Genomic DNA, 23,431 nt, shown 5'->3' with positions numbered 1-23,431 from the left:
TGCAGCTGTTCATTTAAAGCTTCAGCTGCCTTCAAAGCCAGCACAGCTAAGGTCAGTAAGGACCCATAGGCCAAGTACACCTGCTGGTTCCACACAGAACTACCCCAAACCCTATGTCTAAGAGCAGTGACCAAGTGCTTCTTGCAATCACTAAAGCTATGCCCCTATGTCATTACTTCTAAAACTTTTTCAACTACTGTTTAAGTTATTGCTTTTTCATACAACCACTGTTAGCATTTTTATTCTAGCTTTCAAGAGCAATCTGGTTACTACACCAAGCCTAAAATAATACATTGCAAAGACAATCCCTCCCTAATTCATACAAAAGCAAATAACAGTTGTAAATGTATCTGAGTAAAACATTGCAGAAGGTTGCATTTGATCTAGAAATACAAAAATAATCCTTCTATGCTTTAGCATCAAAACAGAAATTTATTTTAAAGTCTATACTAAATATTAATTTTAATAATAAAAAAATCTTTAGTAAGTGGTGTAATGCAGGCTCACAACTTACCTTCTACAGGTTTAGTAATTATTCCTGTCACACCCCCAACAACACCCTGGAACAAAGAAAATAATTAAGTCCCTACTTAGAAGTTAGAATGCTATTGTTCAGCTAAGAAACCAATATTCTCACAATTTTAAAAGCTGATAATGATGTTCAATATCAGTATTATATTTTTTACTCTAAAATAGAAAGTAAAAGTTGGAAACGGCTCGAGTAACATTTATTTGGCAGAATCGACTGGAAGAAAATATAAAGGGCCCAGTTACTTTAGAAGAAAAATTTGTGTTATTTCTTACAACTTCCCTTTTTAAGACATTATCTTCATAACCTCAAACGCTGAAGCAAACAATTGATATTGAGGATATTGAGTGTCCTATAAGCTGACTTCCTGTTTTTGTCTTCTATTTAGTTCATGTTTAGATAAAGCCAAAAGAGGACATTATAAAAAATTATATATGTGGAAGTGTATATTAAGAGCTGTTGCATTATATACTCAGCTTCCAATTCATACCCGTAAAAAGCCTTTTCCTCCTTTAGCCAGGCTGCCGCTGAAATCTCTTGGCTGACGACCCATTTCCTCTCTCCGTTTTTGCTGATATTCTTTATCCATAGTAATGGCTGCTAAACCTTTCCCAACAGAACCAGTGATCCTAGACACCACCCCTGCAGCACCACCTAATGGAACAGATCAGAAAGTAAAAGCCATTTTTCTTTCACAATTTAATAGTAGAAAGCACAGAAAACCACAGAGACTTCCCTTATATTGACTTTTGGTATTACCAATTTACATAAGCTGACTATTATGTTGAGTATGAAAAGAAATTGGCCTGAATCCATTAGTTTAGTATAATGTTTACATCAGCTCAGTACGTATCACATATCATACTGAATGGATTTTGACTTTCTTTACTAAATGTAACACACAGCTGAATAAACATAGAAGGTAACTGTAACAAGAACACAGGAAAAGTACAGTTCTCAGGCTTTCCCAGATATTTTGGAATCAATAGAATCACTTTCTTCATTCATCCTCACTTCATTCATCCATCACTTCATTCATCAACATGTTACAAATTCAGTTGTACACACAACTTTTCCTCAGTTTGCTTCCCTGTTCTGCAAAACAGATTTAGACGCTCTCTAGTAAGTCAGGTGCGAATGGTCTGTAAGGCGAAGACTGGCTGTACTATTGTACATTCATTGTACTATCGAACATTCATTGTGCTGTTTTACTGCAACTTAAACTCCTGTATTGAGAATACCTATGGGACATTTCTTTCATGTAACTCCCCTCTGAAATGAGAAAAAGAATACGTAAATGTAATCCACTTGTTAATCTATTTTATCAAATGAGTAGCAGCAGGATACATACCTACTGTATGTCCAAGAAGACTTCTAACACCAATTACAAAGCCTTCAGCAAATTCTTCAGGTCCTTGAACAGCACCCTGAAAACAAAGCCCATTATCATTAGAAGAAAACTATGTACTTATACATGCATTTCAAGTAAGTTCTAGCAATTCTTTTACATCAGCCAGAGGAAGATTGTTTTAATATGGCACTTCTTTAAAAGTTGAGAAAACCCCTTTGTATTTTTTTTTATGCTAACAGTGCAGAGTACAATGACAAAAAGACTACAACCCTACCTGCTTATCTCATCAGCCTACTATATATGTATGGTTAAAGAATCAAAGTCATACCTGGAAAGGCTCATAAAAGAAAGCTTCAACTCCCTCAGACAAGCCTCTGATTAAGCCAAATGGGTTTCCAAGAACATCTAACCCAAGTACAAGAACATACATCTGTTTCAGGAACTAAATAAAAACAAAAGCAACAAAAAATAAAACCATGAACTTAAGGAAAAAGAAAACAGCAGCTTTCATTCATCATTCCTATTTTCCACATTCTGTAAAGACAATTACTCAATATTTTATATAAAAGCTTGACTAAAATTTACCTGCTCACTATAATGTCTAACAGCTCTCTTCATCAGTTGGTCTCTCTTGTAGAACTGATATTTAATTTCAAAGTATGCAAGTCTGAAAGACAAACAATTGTGAAGTAATTGTATGTTATCTATAGATATTCTTCCTCCATGTCAGTAGTTATGAGTTTTTAGGGGGCTTTGTTTGTTTGTTTTTGTACTTGAGATAAACTTGAGATAAGCTATATTCACTTGAAAAAGAGAAGAAAGCACACCTCTCCTGCATTCCTCCTCCTCCATAGAGGCTCCATCCTTTTATACTAGTGACAATCAGCAAAGTTTAATACAGACCTTCTAACAAAAGTATACAGTACATTTATTTTCAAATTGTTAAAATAAAAAGACTTCTTTGGCTTACTTGAAAATAAGATCATCCACATCTGTTAGAGTAGCTCCAATACTTTTCAACAGTAAATTAAGAGAATGGATGGCTATCATTTCTCCACCCTTATCTGATGTTTCTCCACCAGAAGCCAGAGACAGACTCAAATGCAACTGTAAAGAAGGAATTAGTAAAACCAACAAGTTAATTCAAAAGGTTGCTTGCACCATTTACTTTAGCATAAAGAATGAAAAAATTATTTTTATCAAGTGCCTTACTACCTCCAATCATCTATTACATACCTTAATTGGAGAAATATGAAAAAGCTCAAAAAAGCTCAGCATTGACAAGTCTGTTAAGGAAGTCTCCATTAGTTCAGTGTTAAGTGCATCCACATCTTGCTGAATTAATTTAGACTATTTTAATATAAAAAGAAAGAAAATTGAACAGGTTATCAACATACGTAATAGCAGAAAAAACACACAAGCACATATATACTACACATAAACATACGTAAATATATGAATAAAAGCCAAACAATAATTGTGTACAAATACAGCAAAACAGCAAGCTAACTAAACAATCAGCAACTCCAAAACTGGAAATGAGCTAATTGCTTTTCCATTCCAGACTGTAGTAACACTAAGCCTTTTTAAGGAAAAGGGTAAACACAAAAATTTCTGTGACTTTTTAGTACCTCTTGATTACTTGATACATCCTTATATTTCTCAGTCACTACCAGATATTACTACCATATTAATTCAGAAATATTACTAAAGTAACTAACTGTGGTCATTTGCATTTTTGTGTTTCCTCACCAGATTAGAACTTTAAATAACACATCTGAAGATATCATTTCTATGAAAAAAATACATATACCACTTTCCAGTTACACATCACTACTGACAAGTCGGTTAAAAGATTACTTTACATATCCTAACTTTAATCTACTACCCCTAACACTCTGCAGCCACAGTTGAAACAACTGTGTCAAACTATTAAAGATTAAAAGAAAGAAACAATTACATGTACCCCTATATCAGTTACTCAAACTTGTCTGTCAGTAATACCCAACCCTACAAGAGAATGAAAATCCCAGTGCTTCATTGACAATTATTTTACTAAGTCTCTTCATTTATTGATCTCTAACGCAATATTTACTGAAATATTCAGAAAATCACATAGGCCTGTAAGGACCTAATGTGGCAACAATCAGTTTCTCCCATATGTTACCCTCTGCCTTTCATCTTCTGGATCTGTAGATGGAGTGAAAAAATCAATAAGTGCTGCTAAGAATCCTTGGTCAATTTTCAGAGCCATTTCCTGGATAAGAACCATGAAGTACCTAAAATGGGAAGATGAACAGTGGGTATATGAAAGCACCCGGAATTTAAGCTAAACTTGTATAAGTAACTAAGGTTTGGTTACTCAATAATGCTTATTAAAAAAGCAAATTAAAAAAAAAAAAAAAAAAAATTAAATTAAAAAATTTATTTACAGCTGAGAGGACTTAATAGTCAGGTGAAATTATGTATGGCTTTACTGCAACACTGCAAATCTGCTGGTTTCATCTTACTAATATATTTGTTCTTCTTATCCAAATGCCTGTCACATAACTGAATATTTATTTCAGTAAAAATGACCATCCTCAAATATTACACACCTATATTAGCCAGGTACAAAAACTCATAAGTAACCACTAGAACGTTTTCATCTCACTTCATAGTAGAAGAACTCAAAGAAAGACAAAGACATACAAACTGGAGAAGATATATTACACAGTGAAATACTGTCTTGAGCAACATTAGAGACTGAATGAGTTGTCTGTTGTTAAAGCACCAAATAAACCCAGCACTGTATAGCAGATAGGCAGAGATGCAACTCTGATGTTTCAGTTGAAGAATATAATTCTGATCACTAAAGAACTACCTTAGCAGTTAACAGGATCAATTCTTATTTTAGAAAGTAAATATTTTTAAATTTTGGGTTTTCTTCCATTACAGACATTGAAAACTCAATCCAAGTCAGGAGTAGTTTATATAGAACAATCCACTGCTAAAATAATGGTCATTTAAATAAGACCTCTAAAGATGCATTACAACACGATTAAACTCACTTGAATTGCAGTACTTTGCTGTATTCATTAAATCTAGTGATAACACTGATGTCAATGAACGGTTTTGGTTCTGAAACAAAAAATAAATAAACTGTCAAGCGACAAAATTCAAGGCTGCGTAATTCTGGTATCATTAGAAGTTTTCACTTACCTGAATCCAGAGCAATTGACTTGGGAGGGGCTACTGGGTGAAACACGACAGGGAACATCGATCCTGGTAACTGATTATCAACCTAAAATTATCATAATAATTAGACTCGTGTTTTAATACAACAATAATCAAAGACCATTTCAGTTTTAGAATGCTTGGGGAACTTTCTTTTTTTTAAATATACTTCAATGTTGTTTTCATACTCCTTCCCCATTCTTCTTAGGGGAAGGAGAAAGAGAAGGAAAACTTTGCTGCAATAATTTTAAGAATATACTTTTGAAGTGGTAGATCTAATGGTTCAAAATGCTGCAAGGGGATGCTTATGGAATTTCACACACACATTCACTTAGACGATCTGTAGCTGATGGTATGTTTGACACTAATAACAAGTACCACCTTCATGCAAAATAAAAAACAAAACATGAAAGAAAGATAAAGAGGAAATTCTTCCCCAGCAGCTGGTAGAAAAAGCATCAATGGGGTCCTTGACAAGTGCCTCCTTTGTGCAAGGCTCTGAAGGACAGCCAGTGCTGATGAAGTTGGTAGTTATTTTCCTCTGTATTTTCCTCCAACATTAAGCACTTCTGAGAAGTACCTGCTCAAACAACCTACTGATTATTCTTGTTCATGTATCAGCACTAATAGCACCACCTGGAGTAGGCTAGTCAGGTACTAGTAGTGAATTAACTTTCAGTACTTATGTGCAGGTAAAATGCTGGAATTCTTTAGAAACACACTTTCCATTTTAAGGCTCTGTTTTACGTTAATCCATAATTTTGTACAATCATTTCCGTACTGTGCAAAATGGGGCCAGACAATTTTCTATGACATGCAGCAAAAGAACACGGGCCAATGGGAAAGAACTCTAACACAGCAAGTTCCATACAAACAAGGAAGAACTTCTGAGAGTGACCAGAGAGCAGGAACAGGTTGACCAGAGAAGTTGTTGAAGATAATCAAGATCTATCTAAACATTTCACTGCACTGCCTACCATGGGGAATCTGCTTTAGCAGGAGGGATGAACATGATGACCTTCAGAGTTCCCTTCCAACCCCTGCAATTCTGTGACTCCCTGATATACATTAGATTTGGAGATACCTCTTCACATAGATATATGAATACAATGAAGTCTTAAGTGTTTACTATATAGAACATGAGGAAAGACCTACCTGTAGCCAATACAATTGAGCTCGTAAGCTTCTCTGGTGAGGTGACTGTTTGAACTCAACATGAATTCCTGATAGGAAGTTACGGCGAATGCTGCATCTAACTGGGAGGCGCATTTCCATTGGGACCTTACTAAAATTCACCTGGTAATAGTAAGACAACAGAACAAGTGTGTCATTTAATTAAGCTTGAGGATAAAAAACGTTTTATAATACCAATAAACAGCCTAGTATGTAGTACAGACATTATTCATTGTATCATAATCACTTGCATTTCCAAAATTACTCAAATTAAGTATTTGCATGGAAAGAAAATGAGTTATTTTGACAAGTACATTACATGCAACTTCAATTGCTCAAACTAAAAATGTCTGTGTTATCCTAATACTTATTCATCACACATTGGTGTAACTAAAGATGCTTACATGCCACTATTCACATTCCAGTTGATGCTTCTACCCCAAGTCCTGACAGGTGATCTCTTACTTATTAATAAGTAGATAGGAAATACATCAATATTGTCTCAATATTACGTAAGAACAAGATATTTTACTTTGTAGAACACAAAACTATTCCAATATACAGATTAATTCCCATATTGAGCATCTTTCAATTGGTCATCTATCCTTAAATAACAAAATATAAGTCTATTTTCACTGTCGTTCAGGCTGTAGAGTTATTTAAACGCTGCAACTCAAAACATACCTCCGTAGTGCTGTCCAGTTTATGCCAACCTGGACCTTGGAAAGCACGCTTACTAAGATACTTTTGATAGGATTGTTCCAAAAGGTTTATTTGTTTTTGATTAAACGGCCTCCATTTCTGCTTCCGTTTTTCTTCCCAGACAACACCAGAACTGCAAGACACACAACAAGGTTAACAATTTTAAAATGCTTAAGCCTTTCTCATGCACACGAGGCACACAGAAAGATGCTATCCTCATTTTTCAGGCCTGATTGAACTACTGTTTGCTTTTTTATAGAAGCTAAGAAAAAAAGCAATCATATACCATTTAAATAAATTGTACAACAGGAAAAAAGGCAGAACTTGGATTTGCTTGAAAGATTTCACCCACATTAATCACATAAGCAAGACACTCCTATCAGTTCAACCACACTGCTAAATTTACCGTGTACTGTCAATTTTTGAGTACTCAAGGAAATATTTAGGCCTCTACGTGCACTACCTGGTAATTCCTATGTAAGAGATTTCTTTTTTGTTTTCGTTGTTAACAAGAGAAAGTCCAAGACTGTGAATTGACAAGATTATTTCTTGATCAGGTTGCTCTAGCTCTTCAGCTTGCAATGCTTTGGAAACCAACGCAACATCATCTGTGAAAAGCAGCACACGTTGACGACCATCCAGGAAAGAAACCCAGTGTATCTGAGTATTTGCATTATATGGAAATTGGCCACATTCATCCTGTATTGGAAAAAAAAAACCAACATATTACAGGAGTAAATCCACAGTGTTTGTTTATATACATACAGCAACAAGTTCACTGTTACACAAGCAAACCAGAGCTATTTTCTGTTGTTGATTCAGTTTACTGCACCACACTGATTTAGCAGCATGTTGTATCTCAAACACTGTAAATAAAAGAAGCTGGATGGTTTTTTGTTTGTTTCTTTCCCTCTTTTTTATTTAAGTCCTTTGGAAATATAGGCACTCCCCCGCAATAGCAGACAGTGAGAAGAACTTTGGCAATGATTAGTAAGCGAAGCCCTTCACAACAAAGGAAACAACTTAGAATCCTAAGTTACATGGGGGGAAAATGCATTAAATTGCATACCATAAAAAAGTAAAGACTGACAACAATTAAAAAAATTCAAATGTTGAGTTTTCGCATTTGTGAATTTTTGAGGCACATATGAGATAGATAAAAATCCCCTTCTTAAAAGTCACATAAAAGTAACTGTGATGATATACCAAGGAAATAAGTTTCCATGCAAACTAAAACCATTCTAAAATAAACGTAGAAAATCTGACTCAAGAAAGTGATTACACGGTAAATGCCTGCTTCCCCATTACATAACAAAAATCCTGATCGGTCTTATCCTAGATTTACCTCTGTTTGTAGCCTTCCCCAACCCCCTCACTCATTTTCCAATGGAATCATTTGTATTTGCACCCACTTAATGATATTTTAATATAGAGGAAGCTAGAAACACTACAAATACTGCTCGCACTGAACAACTCGGTTTTCTACTCCATGCAAGCACTTCTCACACGGAAGCCAGCCACACTTTTTCCTAGAGCTATTAATATTTATATTTAAGCCAATTGCAAATTGGAAATATTTAAGCCAAATGCAGCACTAACTAAAGTGAATTATTCTGTCCTTCGTATTATACAGATACTTCTACAGCCAAAGCTCTCCACTAAACTTCTTTAATATTCTAAGGAAAGCGTAAAACACAGTTTGGAAACTATATGAAATCCTCTATTCCTATCTATCTCAGTACCTAAAAACTTGCTTAACCAAGAATAGGATCAGCAGGAGGATAATACAGAGATGCCAAATTACTTAAGAAACTTTCACTGAAAATTTTAGACTTGTTCCACTCCTACTCTGGTTCTCCCTTTCTGAGATTTACCTTCAGCAGATCATGTTCACCAAAGCTCCGAGAGTAGCCCCAAGCCAATTTTCTTGTTTTAGTTGGATCTGTCCATGCAAACAGGCATACTTGCTTCGGTTTCAACTCCATTTCCTCCTGTAATCCACTGCAGTTTAAAATAATAGCAAATTTAAAATAAAGATCAGATAAATCTGTTTAAAGATCACTGCTTAAAGCAATACAACAAGTTATGGAACCATATACTCTTCTGATCCAGCCTCCTGGAGGTGAGGCATGAAGGGCATAAGTGATCAGCTCCAAGCTGTAGCGAGACCCTTGGTGAACTATGGTCTATACCATATGCCACTTCATCCTCTCCAGTTTCTCAAATCATATTAGCTGCTTAATAGCAGGTATATAATACTTCATTACAAGAAAGATATAGCTTTTTTATTATTTTTTAATTGAAAATATTATAATTTACCATAATGGTAAAAGAGAATTGTTACTTTCTTCTCAAAGGATATCCACTCTTAAAATAATTATCAGCAAATTGTTTCTTTCACATACCTCTGTTTATATCTGAGGGAGTCCCATGAAGTATGGTTAACAATAAGCACTGGAGCAGCTCCCTCATGGTAATCTGAGAAGCTTATAAGAGTAGAGTGCTCTGACACATTCACCTCTACCAATAAGCCCCCTGTCTGGAGTGAAAGTTAAGAGAGAAAGTTCAGTATTTGCTCCATGCACACATTCAAGGAAGGAAGGGATAAATTATTACTTTCCTATCAGTCTTCCATGGATCTCTCACAAACAGAAAAAAATCCACATTATCTAGTAACAATAACATCAAGTATATGTAGTGGCTTAATTAAGAAATTAGTAGCATTCACAAAATATCTGTAGGTTTAGATTAAAATGTATATTCTCATTGTAAGAAAGAAATGGCTTATAAAATCAGATGTGTAACAATTTTTTAAATTACTTTTTTGGCTACACTCCATAAAACCAACAGGCAGGCATTTCCTTCCATACATTTTACAAAACTGAAAGTATAGATGACTGCACCATAGTTCTTAAAATGTAAGATAGATTCAGTGATCATAGATTACCAACTGATCACCGAGCAGAAAATTTCTATTGAATAAAGCCCTAAACAAATCACGTTGAGTCTCTCATAATAGCTTTTGATATCCTGCTTTCCTCCAGAGTATTTCCAATACAGTAACACCACTAAAATGTGTACAGCTCAGTTCTTTCTTTATGCTGAAAGGCTGTACTAAAAGTAGCTGTGGAAAGGAACACGTCTGCTTTTGGAAAGGAATCCCATGGACCCATGGATTCTCCAGCTCACAGAGACACAAAAGAAACATTTACCACTTCATAAGACAGCATAAAGCTTCACTATATATAGGGTGTAGAGAAGATTACCTTGCAAATCTGAGGTATCTACTGTCTTAGAATAGTACAAAAAATAAACAGTTTTAAGTGTGCGAACAGAATTCTAAACTGTTACTGACATCTTGCTCTGAAAACACTTTTTCCAGCTGATTCAGCAAACTTGGAGATAGGTTATCTTCACATTCAATTGTATTTCAGCTAACTGCCAAAGAGCATTATCTTTCATGACTCATCTGAACATGCCACATTTACATGCATGTTCCCTAATGGTTGAAAAAGCTGAACATGGAAATAATTAAGATTTTAGTAATTCAGTCATAAGCTTATCCATGAGCTCTTCTTTTCTCACTGAGAAAACATGATAGACATTGTATTTTAGGATAGCTACCTTAAATGAAAAACAAAAATCATCTAAGAAATTCTCTCTTCAAAGAAACATTTTAAGTGTTAAAGACCATTTTTAATTTTAATAGCAGTTGAGACTCCTATAAGCTTGTCAAAATCAAATCACCTTGATGGCTTCCAACAGTTATAAAAAACACTGAGACCGTCAACATGATTCACAATCTTTTCTATGAGATAGAACTGAAATGTGATGCACCAAGACCTTAAAGTAGAAGGCCTCTATCTCAAATCATTTCTAAGAGTCAAGCTGCATTAAGTTCAATACTACAAAACTAAGATAAAGTATGGACCACAAAGATTCGTAGTCTCACCAATTCTTCCAGCCTCAACAGAGTGCCATTATCTGGGACTTGATACAGGAATGGTTTGGATGCACTTTCAGAGCCAACTACTCTTACACAAAGTTCACCAGATGAGTTTTCAGGCCAGAACGGAAGACACTGTAAAACAAGAGATATTAATGACTAATAGTTTGTATGAGTTCAATATAGCAAGCCAGCAGTAAGTAGTCTTGTGTAACTAATCCATCTGCCTTAGGTTCTTACCCCAGTTCCTAGTGATAGACAGTTATCTAAATTGAAAAATTTCATTAATTTACCCAATATATGACACCTGAGTTATGTGAAGTGTCCATGTCATAGCAACAGAGAAGACAGAGCATCTACAGAGATTTTATTTTGTACATGACAGCTAAAGACCTGCTATTTGTCTATGATAACATCCAAAGGAAGCAAAACAAAATATTACCTCTGAAGCTGCGATATAATTCCATTTGTTAGTTGGAAAAGAGCCATTAGGACCAATTTCACCAACTTCTAGTTCCAGAGAAGATTTGTTTGCTATTGTGTAGAATGGAGTAAAGGTAACTATCCTTGTAAGGTTAAAACTGCTCATTTTGATACTAACTCCAACCTGTTGAAGAAGGAAAATTTGTTCCAACAATCAACAAGATCATTTTCATTTTGACATTGGATTTAAAACTACTGAAACAAAAGCCTCAAAATGAAGAAAAACAAGTGTCCCAAAAGACCCATAAAACACAGAAGAACTTTCTTACCAGATACTCCATGCTGTTAGCTGGACACCTGACACATCCATAGCTTCCTACAGTATCAAGGGAAAAGCTGCTGGACCAAGTGCTTGTTGAAATACATAACTGGATCTACACACAAAAAAAGCAACATGGAAAATGCTTCAATAAATTAGAGTTCATACATACTATATATGAATATATACATACATATGTGCCACTATATCACGCAGAACGGTACCAAAAACACATTTAAGTGCTTTTAAATCCTTCAGTAAGTTAAGATAAGCTTAAGCACTTAGTATCATTATTCATTCATGAGAGCACATTCCAGTGTGGAAAGAATACAGTTCTGTGGTGCTTTACCAACTTGAAGGGGGGAGGTAAATGTAATAAAATAGCACTTGGTCAAAATGTTTCTTCAACTACATCAGTGAAGAAAACATTGAGAGGGAAAGAGGCATCCTCTAAGGAAAAAAAAAGAATGCATCTAGTGCTACAGTAATCTTCATCTGACCATGTAAAAACCCGGTCAAATTAAGCTTGTCTGTATAACACTGGACAGAATATTTACATTGTGCATGTTACATGGTAAAGGTAATTTAGATAATTTTGTGATTCCTCATTATTCAGTGGAAAATACCTCCATAGTAATATTCACATCCAACTTGCATCCTCCATCATCTCCCTAAGGGAAGAGTTTATTGGCAGGTAAGCTAGGAGTTCACCCTACTGACACTGCAGTCCCTACCTACTCTGTGTCACCAAACAGTTTCTCACCAGGACCAAAGTTAGCTGACTGGATGCAGCACAACATCCAGAAACGGCTGGGAAAGCATGCAGGCAGTAAGACTATTCTATTTCCTTAGTCTTCTAATGAAGCATAATTAGCCCTCTAAATGTATAATTAATGAGAAAGTAGAAACTAAATCAAACAATAAAACACAAAAGCAATCCAACCACCACCTAATACATTTTCCTGAAGTTGTAAATCGCTTGGGATAAATAGAGTAAGTAGGTAAGCAATACAAGTTACTTTTCTTCTTAACAGCAAGTTTTCTAAGTACAACCTCCAGCTAACATAAGCATACCTTATTTTTACTGAAAATATTTTTCTTCTTGAAGGAGAACAAAACAATATCTCTGTAATCTGCAGGATGCTTCACATGAGTGTCTTCAGCTCGATACTGAAGAATACGAGAAGTCTTGTTGATTATCCAGTATGGACTGAAGACAGACAAGATCATACGGCTTCCAATTCGCCTGATATGTATGTACAAGTCCACTGTCATCACTGTTGCAGAATGGCATGTAAAACATACTGGAAAAAATTCAGGCATCCCTTCATGAATTTTAAGATGGCCATTCCAGTTTTTGCCTTGATATTTTATCAACACAAGCTCCATTATTTCCCCATTGATTCTGGAATGAAAAACATCTGCAGCACTCCCCTCCAGCAATTCATGAGCTTCCGCTGCTCCCTGCAGTAAAGTTATAAAGGAAGAAAACAAGCTGTTGAGACCCAAAAAGTACACATTTACAAAACAGCATGTTAATTCCTCTCTAGCAGGATGCTCACTTTTTAGGTTTTTTCAGCACCATGTGTCACAATATCCAATCACTTATTTGAGCCTGATCCTATGAATAATCCAAGGTCAAATGCACTTCCCTTGCAGGATAGTAAAGACTAAACAATTCAAGATTTCAAGAATACAAACTGATTCCATTGTATCCCCTGACCCAGTTCCCTCCCTCCTCCATGATTTCAAATGTAATTTACAATCACGCTACAGGGTGCAACAACACTGAATTACTTTGCACCTACCTCCAGTAAATATCTCAGGGAGTATGGCAGGAGATTCCTCACAATCAGTGTAGGGTGAAGATGGATAATGTAGGCAGGATCCCACTCCTCTCCATATGCTGAAATATAGTTTAACTGATCAGGTACTGCTGTTGTGCTGACTACTAGAGGCAAGAAATTGGTCTCGGTGGCTGGGCACTGTAACAAGCACTTTACTTCATTGCTCCTATGTAGCTCTTCTCTCCAGACAATATTAGTTGTGGATTCTCTAAACTGACCCTCAAACATTCCTGTTGGTCGAACATACAGATGACACCTACAGAAAGAGGACAGAAAAAGTACACATATCTGCACACTGATTGCAAACATCAACCAGTTCTAAGTTACTGCTAACATTCTGGCGTGACTTTGCAGCACACTGCATAATTACCAAATGAAGACAGTTCGGTTTTTTCTTTTTATCTAACCAGCTGCAAATTTAAGCTTCCAGAGTAATGCTATACTTGTTTATCAGTCTTACAAAGAACAGCTCTATAGAACAGAAAACAAAACACACCTGTATGATTGTAAGGGAACATGAAACTCCTTTTCAGGCTTGGATGTGCCAATTGGCTCCAGCAATCTGGACTCCCTACTCAGTTTATAGATTACAAATGGGATAGACAAATGGTTCTTAATCTAGGATCAAAAAACAAAATTTTCATTACATTTGTTTTGTAAAAGTTACTGAAGTAAAAATTATGAAGAATGTTTCTGTAAGAAATACACCTCAAAAGAAAAACAAAAGGCAACTGCATGAGAAGAATATGTTAACTTTTAAATTCCATGAACTGTAAAAACATGCTTAAAATGTTAACCTGGGTAAGAGTTACATATTCAGTCTCAAAGTTCAAAATACTAGAAAGTCTAATAAAAAAAAAAAAAAGGCTTTTTATTTCTAAGAGGAAAAAAAAATCTTATAAAATGCTGAGAGAGAATGAATACAGTAAATTACTTAATTTGACTCTAATTAGCATTTTGAGAAGTGCATTATTTCAAACAAATGAAATCAAACAAAAGGAAAGCATGAAGAATAACATGCAAAATCACTCACAAGAACATTTCTTTCAGGTTTTGTTTTTGTTTACCTGTAGAGGAGACCGTACAGTAATAACCTTATTTCCTTCTGCCGCATCAATCTGTACAATGATAGAGTCTGAATGACCATCAAGAAGGCTTTTAATGTTGTACAGTCGTCGACCTGGTTTGGCAATGGGAATGTTTACCACTTCCTTGTATCCTTCCAGTTCTAATCCATAAAAAAACACAAGTGTTAATTACACAAGACATACTACAATTTTAAAGAATGGAACAACATCCAAGTTTCTCTAGACTCAATAACAAGTATCAGAGACAGCCTCTAGCAAAAACAACCCGGAGTGGTATTTGAGCACTAGGGAAAACTGAAGTGTTGAGGCAGAACACTCCTAAAGATCTGAACTTTTAACTTCAAGTTATAATTTGCGTAAGAAATACTCAAAAAATTATTTTGTGTATTCTTTGATGTGAATTAAGTCCAAGGGATCTGTGAGACAGTTTATCAATGACTGTACTAAAACAGCTATTTTATCCAAGGGACTAAGAGAAAAAGTGTACTTAGCACTCTAAAAAAACTGAAATTTCTATCTTCATAACATGCCAATGGGAGGCTTTGTGGTTGTTTGGATTTTTATTTTTTTTAATTGCCATCAGTACTCAAAAATAGTTTTAACACAACATACGTTACCTGAAGTTAACTACACTGACTCATCCGTTTTTCCATTCTCAACATATTGTATGTTGCAGTGTTCCCTAGCATCATACCTAAACTTAATGAGAAGACAGAGCTCTCCTGTCGGTACAAGGCAGACAGCTTCCTGTGTTGTGGAGCTTCAAAAAACGAGTATTCCAGTTCCATGTTCTCACCGCTTCCTACATAGTGCATGTCTTCTTTTTCAGCTGAATTGGTAATTCGAAAACTGGAGCTAGGAAATACTTTGAGAGGAACACCGAGGGCATTTTTCACTATGAAAGGAGCTGTATCTTTAAAGGAGTAGTCAAATGTAGATGCAGTCCCTTCTGAAAATGCCTGCAATTAAGAACATACATAGTGATTATTAACTTATTATAATTACGTAATCATACATAAATAGCTACAGAAATGCAAAACTTCAAGTCTCTTAAGACAATGCTTGGTAAATAATGTTCTGAATACATATGCAGGCATAGCTATATAGTGTATATAGAGAAAAATGCATATGTGTAATTATGTGAAGTATTATTCCAGGGAATATAAATTCCCTAAGATTTTACTGTTATTTGGTAAATTACAGCAAATATTGATACCACAATAATTATACATTTATAAGGATTTTTATTGTTAGCAGCTTTACAAGAAAACTAAATGACCTGGGTCACAACACAGAAGTCACAAGAACATCACCATACTTTGCACTTAACCACAACTTAGGCTTACAAACATCCACTTTATTACACAAGATCCACGTTAGCTGATCTGCAGCAGAGACTAAGAGTATAAGCAATTATTAGTTTATAAACTATAGTTCATTTGGAAGTTAAATAAAACTGACACAAGATAATTCTGTACAAATGGTTTGATTTCTGTCATGGAACAGACACCTTACAGAAAAGAAGCAGGCCAAATAGAAATAAAACTCTCTAATTAACATAAATGTTTCCTACAGTGCATTTTCTTACATATTAAGAGAAATTTACTTCCCTTTCATTTTCTCTCCTTCAGTCCTGTACAAGCACATCTGTTCCTCTAACACAGAAACTGCCTTCTTCAAAAGCTCGTACCATGTTCTTATCTACCCTTAAGGGCTATCTGAGAAAAACTTGTCATCCGTGCTCACTAACATTTGTCAGGGCTGTAGAACGATGACTAGCAGCACAGAGTCTACAGAGCTCTCTACAGAGCCAAATCATTTAATGCTTACCTCGGCTAAATAACTGAATACAGCAAGACAGCATTTGGATATTGTTATATTCATTGTATCCTTCGAAGAGATGTTAACTGCAGTTTGTGGCTCAGGAAAAACAATGAAATCATCTCCAGGCATCAAACTTCTTTCTTGCACAGGGTTAGTCTTCATCTACAACAAAAATTTCACCAAGCAATTGTGAATATATTGAACTATTTTTCCTCCCGTGTTACAACAGGAAAAAGCATGCACTACGCTTGAAACTCTCCAAGCAAAGGAATATCTACTTTACCTTGTAAATCTGAGATACATCTCAGACAAACTTAACAGTAACATGGAAGTTTTATACCAATTCAAGCAAGTTATTTCATTCCCTAATTGCATGTGTGGTTACATGCTACATTTTGCCTTTGCAATGCACAAACAACTTCATTCAGAAAAACCTCCTGATGTTGACAGACTGAATTCTTTCTTGTGAAATTCCATAGCTCCCTCAAAGCAACAGCATTTGACAGGTCAGCGTTCCATTACATAAAATTATTAAGAAACAGCTCTCTAATCAAACCCAGTATTACTTAATTTCTAGTACATTTACATACTTCCAGCTTTAAACTCCATTGCTTCTTTCCTCCTTCAATTCTTTCAATTAGAGGTTCCCATACTGCATAAGTTTCGTTGTAATAATGAATCTAAAGAAAGAATCAAAATTAAATAAGGCATATAAAAAAAACAGTCCATACAAGTGAAACATATTGTACATTTTTCTTCAGTGACACCATTATTAAAAAGCACTCACTATCTAGGAAGCTTGTAGAGAAATGCAGCCAGATGGTCTAGTAATATCATAAATAACTTGTATTGATATAATGCATTCTCTCCCCTACAATGTCTACGAGAGTAATTTTGGGATGAGAAACTTCAACACTTCAAGTAGTTCAATGAGGACTAGATTATTACACAGTCATAACTGCCATGTACAGCAGTGCTTTATGTGTATGAAGTCTGTACATAATTAAGGTAATTCATAGCTTGACTACTGAGAATTTTCAGAGCATTACGGTGTAAACCAACTGTTAACTCAGCACATAGAAACTACCAAAAATCAAGTTACTTAACAATTAACACATTTCTGCACCTTCCATAAACTACCAATGATTTGATGGTACCAACCTCCAGTGACATATCAGCAGAGACTTCCATCAATGAGGACCAGTTCTTAAGAACACCAGAAAATACAGATTCCACTAACAATAAAGGGACAGTACGATGCCCCAGACCGCATTCCAAGGTGATCTGAACAGATTTCACTACAATGTCAAACTTTTCTTGTTTCACAGCATGTTCATGGTCCTTAAAAGTTTCTGTTGCTTCTGTGGCTACATCAACACCAAGGAACCAAGCATTGCACTCATCTATAGGCTTCACTTGCCACAGATCTTCAGGAACTTCTGCTGCTCCTTTAGAATCCTCCTCTGTAGTTTTTGGCTTTATGGCAGCCATAATGGTCACCACAGTGTTCAGAATGATTGGTGAGATCTTAAAGCAAACAAATAAGCACATTATCACTTAACACATTTTTAAACCGACAAGCATTTAAAATACAGGATAGGAGTATGTGACAAAACTCCTCAGAGTTTGCAAATTTCATTCAGAAAGACCTTTACTATAGACACACTCAACAATTTACCTACTAAGAACACAGTATTTCACGTTATGTACCATTCAGAAAATCACATTAAGAGCCTTAAGTTAATAGGCACTTCCATGCACACACTTGTTTGTGACTCTGAAGGAAAAAAAAAACAGTAGAAGTAGAAACAAAAACCTTGTTTAGTAAAACAGAAAGAAACTAATTGGAGTACTCCTAGTGTCCAGTACTTAAGTGTCCAATATTTAAGTATTGCCAAGAAACAGCCAAAACGGTAGACAAGTAACAATTTGCCCAACACAAAGAAGCTCTGAAAAACAGATACACCTATTTCTCAATCGTTGTGAGAAATTAATGCTTAGGAGAGGAATATACAGACTAAAAAAGCCAAAGCAGTAACTCCCTTGAAAAAACACAGGTGTTCTCCCAAAGACAGCTTTAATGATCCAACTTACCTTTATAGTAAGCTCTTCTACTGTTACAACCACAGTCTGCAGCCCTGAAACATGCATCATATTTTCCATGACCAAAGCACATGGCTGTAACACCTGAGTAAAAAAAGTAATTTGATCAGTAAAGTAGCTCCTGGATTCTAGCCTTTCAAGATACTTATATTTTGTCATCCCATACGCCAAAGGGCTGTTGATGACATAACGAGTGGTTTTAGAGGAAAAGCATTCTTTCTGTATTACTATGCTCTATACTACTGTTCCTCATTCCAGCTTTCAAATCTGAATTAGAGCTCTTTTGTACTGGTTAAAACTCACTAACTTAAATACAGATTAAAAATACAAAATAAATAAACAAATAAATAAAACCAGAAACCCAACATGCAGGTATAGTCATAAACCACATAAAAACTTAAGAACACTAATATACAAGCAAAGATAGCACATGCAAAATTAACTACACAGGCTATCTATACAGTTCAATATGCCCACTAAGAGTTCTTGCTACTTTTTTCCTGACAGAAATCAAGTTTTCATACCTTTGTTATCTTTCATACACTGGTAATCTTACATACCTTAGTTACATTCTTGTCCTGCTTTTCTCTGAGAAAAGCACAAGCCAATACTTTGAAGTCCTTCACTTGAGCAGTCATCCTTTGTGCAGCCTTTCCTGATGTCAGAGAAAAGTCACATTGGAAGGAAACTTTTAAGGCAGGGGCATCAGCGCTGGTCAAATTAGCAACGAACACAATTTCTGGATCCATGATCACAGCTTTTACTTTCATATTTGGCTGAAAAGGTATTTCTGTGAAAACAAGTAAAACCAATCTTGAATATAAAAGGCTTGAAAGCATTATGATATACGTAATATCTGAACTTCATGCAGAAAATGTTGCACAGCTTTTAGAGATAAAAATTTTACAAACATCTTCTACAGAAATACTGTAGCATTTCACTGAAAGTCATACCATAACTTCAGTGTTTAACAAAATAGGAAAAGTTGTCTTAAGTTTTCGATAACTTTGAAATAACAACATACAGTTATCATGCTTTGAAACAACAGGACACAGTTCCAAAATTCTCAGCTTGCAGATGTGTAAGGTACTGGCTACCACTCATATTCAAATAGCAAGTTGTTTCTTTTTACTTTCTTAACTAATATCCACATAACCCATCTTACTCAATGGATGCTTTCTTGGCAGAAATAGGTGACAAAAAACATACAACCACATTTATAACTGTTTCTACATATACATATACACTAACTACATACATATACACTAACTATAACTAATTTATTTTTTGTGAATTTTAATATTTAGTTCAGCTGGAGAGCACTCCATTATTTGACAAGGCACTTTTGCATTTACTACTGCTCACTGTAAAGTACAGCTTGAGTGGCCAATTTATACATTGTGAAGAACAAACCAAGTCAGATAGCAAGGCAAGCATCCTGAGCACTTTTAGATGATTTATTTTCAATATGAAAACTGTAAATAAGATGGGGAGGGCGAGGGGGAGGTCAGTTTTACAGACCTGTTTCTGGCTTCAATTTACCAGAAGTAACATTCTTCATATGGAGCTGTGTTGATCTTTCCGTTGAGGATTTTGGCATGGAGTTAATGAAAAAATCTGCTACTGTCAACAAAAACTCCATACTGGCACACACGTAGAGCTTGTCAAGGATAGCAACAACTTCAGTTCCATTTTTATTTTGTTTGTAACTCATATCTATCATAGAACCGTCATTTGTGTTATCTTTCTTGTCTATCATTCTGCAAAACAAGTTTAAAGTGGATTATTTCTAATATTACAACACATTAATACAGAAAAGCAAAGATGCATAAATAGTACGTTCTTCCTCCCTTTGTCTTTGAAAATGCAGTTATAAAGTACACAATCTGTGTCGCCTACAGAAAAATGATGCATTTATCCATCAGACTAAAGTTTGAGGACACAGACCTCTCTAGCTGAGACAGGGTATATTCTACTAAGCTGTTCTATGTAGTTTACTGTAATACTCATGTCTAATGGTTATTTTTCATTTTAGATGATCTGGAAAATCAACAAATAGCAATACATAAATGTTTAACATTAGTAAAACTACATCACTAACTGCATTAGTGCATAGTGAGACTGACTGTCCTACTACATATTAATAACACCACATGAAAGCAAAATATGTAGGCCTAGGAAAGACTTCATAAATTGCAAAGAATTTTTTCCATTTCTGATCCACTCAGACTCACCTTGCTGTCACATTCTGAATTCCTTCTCTGAGATCATCCAGGGTGCATGCCTTAAGTTTAACATTCACATCCATTGAGCCATCAGAGAGTATATTCCCTGATGATGCCATGAGATGTAGTCGGAGTTCACCAAGGTGTAATTTCTCATCATGCAGCAAAAGCAGGGATTTCTACATAATATAAAATAATAATTAATAAAAGAAAAAAAGAATCAGTAAAACTAGGTATTACAGACCTAAGTATTAAGCACAATTCTCGTGATACTAGTCACTAGATGCACATTCTGTTCTGCAAAAGGAAGAAGCCATCTGATGTAATAATCCCTTTAATCATAAAAATGAGTCTAAGAAACTGCAAAAAAATATAACAAATATGTTGGGTTCGTAGTACATCCCATTTCCAGTAGTTGCTCAGAATGCATGATGCTTCACCTGACTGAATCTCAGAGGATCCCTACATACTCATCACACTAACTACATTTACAAGCAGGACATAAAGATTAAACTGAAAATATATAAACAAGACATTTGAATGAAATCCCATTAGATCTTTGTTTCATATCCCCTGAAACAAAAAGCAAGTTACTGTATTACAGTTGCTTTAAGCACAGGCTACCACCCATTAGCTATGACCAAGGCTTAAAAAGCATGCAGCTTCTTAGCGGGATAAAGGCTATTAAGTCACAATAACAAAGCAACATTACATGTTTCTCTTCTGTTTTCAGCAAAGAAAGGTTGTTTGTTAATTGCTTGCACTCAGGACTGCATAAGACAAAAATATAGATTATGTACATTAATTATATAAGAGTCACGCACTGAACTAGTTTTGTGAAGGTCAGCAATTCCTACATCTGAAAATTTCATTTTAAAGGTTGGACAACTGGAATCAAGTCTTGAATGAACAAAAGAGACACTGGGTCATTTTGGTTGGTTGATTAATTTTTTAAGTGTGAATTTTACACTGACAATCTTCAAATTCAGGTCATTTTCTGCTCCAAGTCTCAAAGCTTGCCAGATAAATTGTATAGGATCCTTAACACAAGGATTACAAAGCATTGAGTTCCATCCTCATAAGAAGCAAAAGTTCCCCACCCCAAAAGTGTAATAAAAGCTATCACAGACCTGATTCAAATCGCTGTTGTAGAGAGTTACTGAAAGCGACTCAAAATTGAAGTCAAATGTAAGCATTGTATAACATTCTGCAGGAGACTGAGATGGAGAAACATTCTCTTGTCCTAAAGCAGGAAGAAAGCAAGTTAGTGAAAAAGCAAATATTTGTATATTCCTTTAGAATACTGAGCCTGGAGAAAGTTTTCCAGGCTTGGATTTTGTTGATTGTTTGTTGTTGTTGTTGTTTTTAAAACCAAGCTCAGAAAGAGACAAAAGGAAAAAAAGATCAAAGTCAAAAAGCCTACAGGTGACAATCTGCAATTTCATATATTGAATAAGATTTTGCTCTCCTGAATGGTTGCTGCCTATAACTGAGTGGTTTAAGAACTTTTAGCAAGTTGTCATTAATTTACTGTGGCCATTCCTCACTAGTTTTAATGAAGAACTACAGAACATAACAGTACTTTTAACTGAGTATTCATTACTCTTCCTTCTAGATTCTTTCCATATTTTAGCATTTCAACTACTAGTTTAAATGATTTAATATTGAAAGCTGGCAAAACGTTAACATTAAGGACACACATTGTTTATATTAATGCACATGTAAGATATTAAAAGGCACAATTATAAAAGGCCAGGAGATAACATTTACATTCTAGGCAGACTGTTGGTTTCAGTTTTATCTTTTTTAAATCTGAAACATCAGCCTCTGATACAGGCTGAGTAATTCCACCCTGTAAAAAACAAATGGCAAAACAAAAAGCTATGATTAAGGGTTTTTTGTTTTGTTTTTTACCATCACCAATTTGCATCCCAATGTTGTCATACACATCTTCTAACTTTTCACATACAAACTGATAGTAATTAATAAAAACGGTTTATTTATGTACATTGAAGCACTTCAGATCAACGATGTTTTAATTTGTCAGCGGTCCTCTCCTTAAATCTATTCAGTGATAGAATTTAACATACCCTCAGAGACATCAGATTCATTTGGAACCTTCTCTTTCCTAACCATCTGGTTATCCTCAATGCTCTGCTGCATGGTATCTGGACGGGAAGAAGCCCCTCCAAGGTTCTCAAGTAAAATTTTCATGATAACGGTTAGATCATCCTGACTGAGAGCTATCTGTAAAGCAAGAAACCCACAACCTCAATTTTGGTGACGCTGTTTCCTTTCAGAACCTTAATCAATTGTATAAAACAGACAACATGTTGATTACAGTGTGAACATGTCAGTGAGTCAAAAAGATCCTAGCCAAAACACCCTGAATTATAATAAAAATGATTTAATAAATAGTATCTTTTAGAGAAATCATTTGTTATGAACAGGTGTTACAACAAAAATAGTACACATGTTAAATATTGATGTCGTGAAGGTTCCCTGGTTGTAGAAAGATATGAACAGCTAAGCATCAATGCTTCTTAACAATTCAGTAATGAAGAAACATAGCCAGATACCATTAAACATAGCCAGTTTACCATTAAACCTATGACTATACATTGTGCACATCAAAAAACTGCCATTCAATAAGCATCTAAATTAATGAATCTGAATCCGATTATA

The 23,431-nt window shown here is 35.2% G+C and overlaps 1 protein-coding gene across 4 annotated transcripts in view; it reads right to left on the bottom strand.

Annotated features, from left to right (window-relative positions):
* The window catches only part of VPS13C (vacuolar protein sorting 13 homolog C), a 74,855-nt gene that overhangs the window by 11,803 nt on the left and 39,621 nt on the right, over positions 1-23,431 (bottom strand). For all 4 annotated transcript variants that reach the window (XM_015872267.2, XM_015872268.2, XM_015872269.2 and 1 more), the window contains 32 exons: positions 22,837-22,993; positions 21,877-21,989; positions 20,756-20,925; positions 20,043-20,281; positions 19,082-19,311; positions 18,513-18,605; positions 17,580-17,945; positions 17,009-17,098; positions 16,425-16,580; positions 15,289-15,553; positions 14,574-14,734; positions 14,003-14,124; positions 13,468-13,762; positions 12,734-13,123; positions 11,670-11,774; positions 11,360-11,524; positions 10,924-11,052; positions 9,377-9,510; positions 8,846-8,972; positions 7,435-7,670; positions 6,954-7,104; positions 6,252-6,392; positions 5,082-5,163; positions 4,931-5,000; positions 4,048-4,159; positions 3,117-3,230; positions 2,851-2,987; positions 2,466-2,547; positions 2,209-2,322; positions 1,881-1,956; positions 1,020-1,183; positions 515-560 (listed from right to left, as the gene is read on the bottom strand). In XM_015872267.2, the coding sequence (XP_015727753.1) occupies positions 515-560; positions 1,020-1,183; positions 1,881-1,956; positions 2,209-2,322; positions 2,466-2,547; positions 2,851-2,987; positions 3,117-3,230; positions 4,048-4,159; positions 4,931-5,000; positions 5,082-5,163; positions 6,252-6,392; positions 6,954-7,104; positions 7,435-7,670; positions 8,846-8,972; positions 9,377-9,510; positions 10,924-11,052; positions 11,360-11,524; positions 11,670-11,774; positions 12,734-13,123; positions 13,468-13,762; positions 14,003-14,124; positions 14,574-14,734; positions 15,289-15,553; positions 16,425-16,580; positions 17,009-17,098; positions 17,580-17,945; positions 18,513-18,605; positions 19,082-19,311; positions 20,043-20,281; positions 20,756-20,925; positions 21,877-21,989; positions 22,837-22,993 (5,032 nt within the window). The remainder of the gene's footprint in view (positions 1-514; positions 561-1,019; positions 1,184-1,880; positions 1,957-2,208; positions 2,323-2,465; positions 2,548-2,850; positions 2,988-3,116; positions 3,231-4,047; positions 4,160-4,930; positions 5,001-5,081; positions 5,164-6,251; positions 6,393-6,953; positions 7,105-7,434; positions 7,671-8,845; positions 8,973-9,376; positions 9,511-10,923; positions 11,053-11,359; positions 11,525-11,669; positions 11,775-12,733; positions 13,124-13,467; positions 13,763-14,002; positions 14,125-14,573; positions 14,735-15,288; positions 15,554-16,424; positions 16,581-17,008; positions 17,099-17,579; positions 17,946-18,512; positions 18,606-19,081; positions 19,312-20,042; positions 20,282-20,755; positions 20,926-21,876; positions 21,990-22,836; positions 22,994-23,431) is intronic.

This window comes from Coturnix japonica, chromosome 10 (assembly GCF_001577835.2).
Source record: "Coturnix japonica isolate 7356 chromosome 10, Coturnix japonica 2.1, whole genome shotgun sequence".
Classification (NCBI taxonomy): domain Eukaryota; kingdom Metazoa; phylum Chordata; class Aves; order Galliformes; family Phasianidae; genus Coturnix; species Coturnix japonica.
Note: the sequence above shows the minus strand (reverse complement) of the source record. Positions and strands in the feature narration are given on the sequence as shown.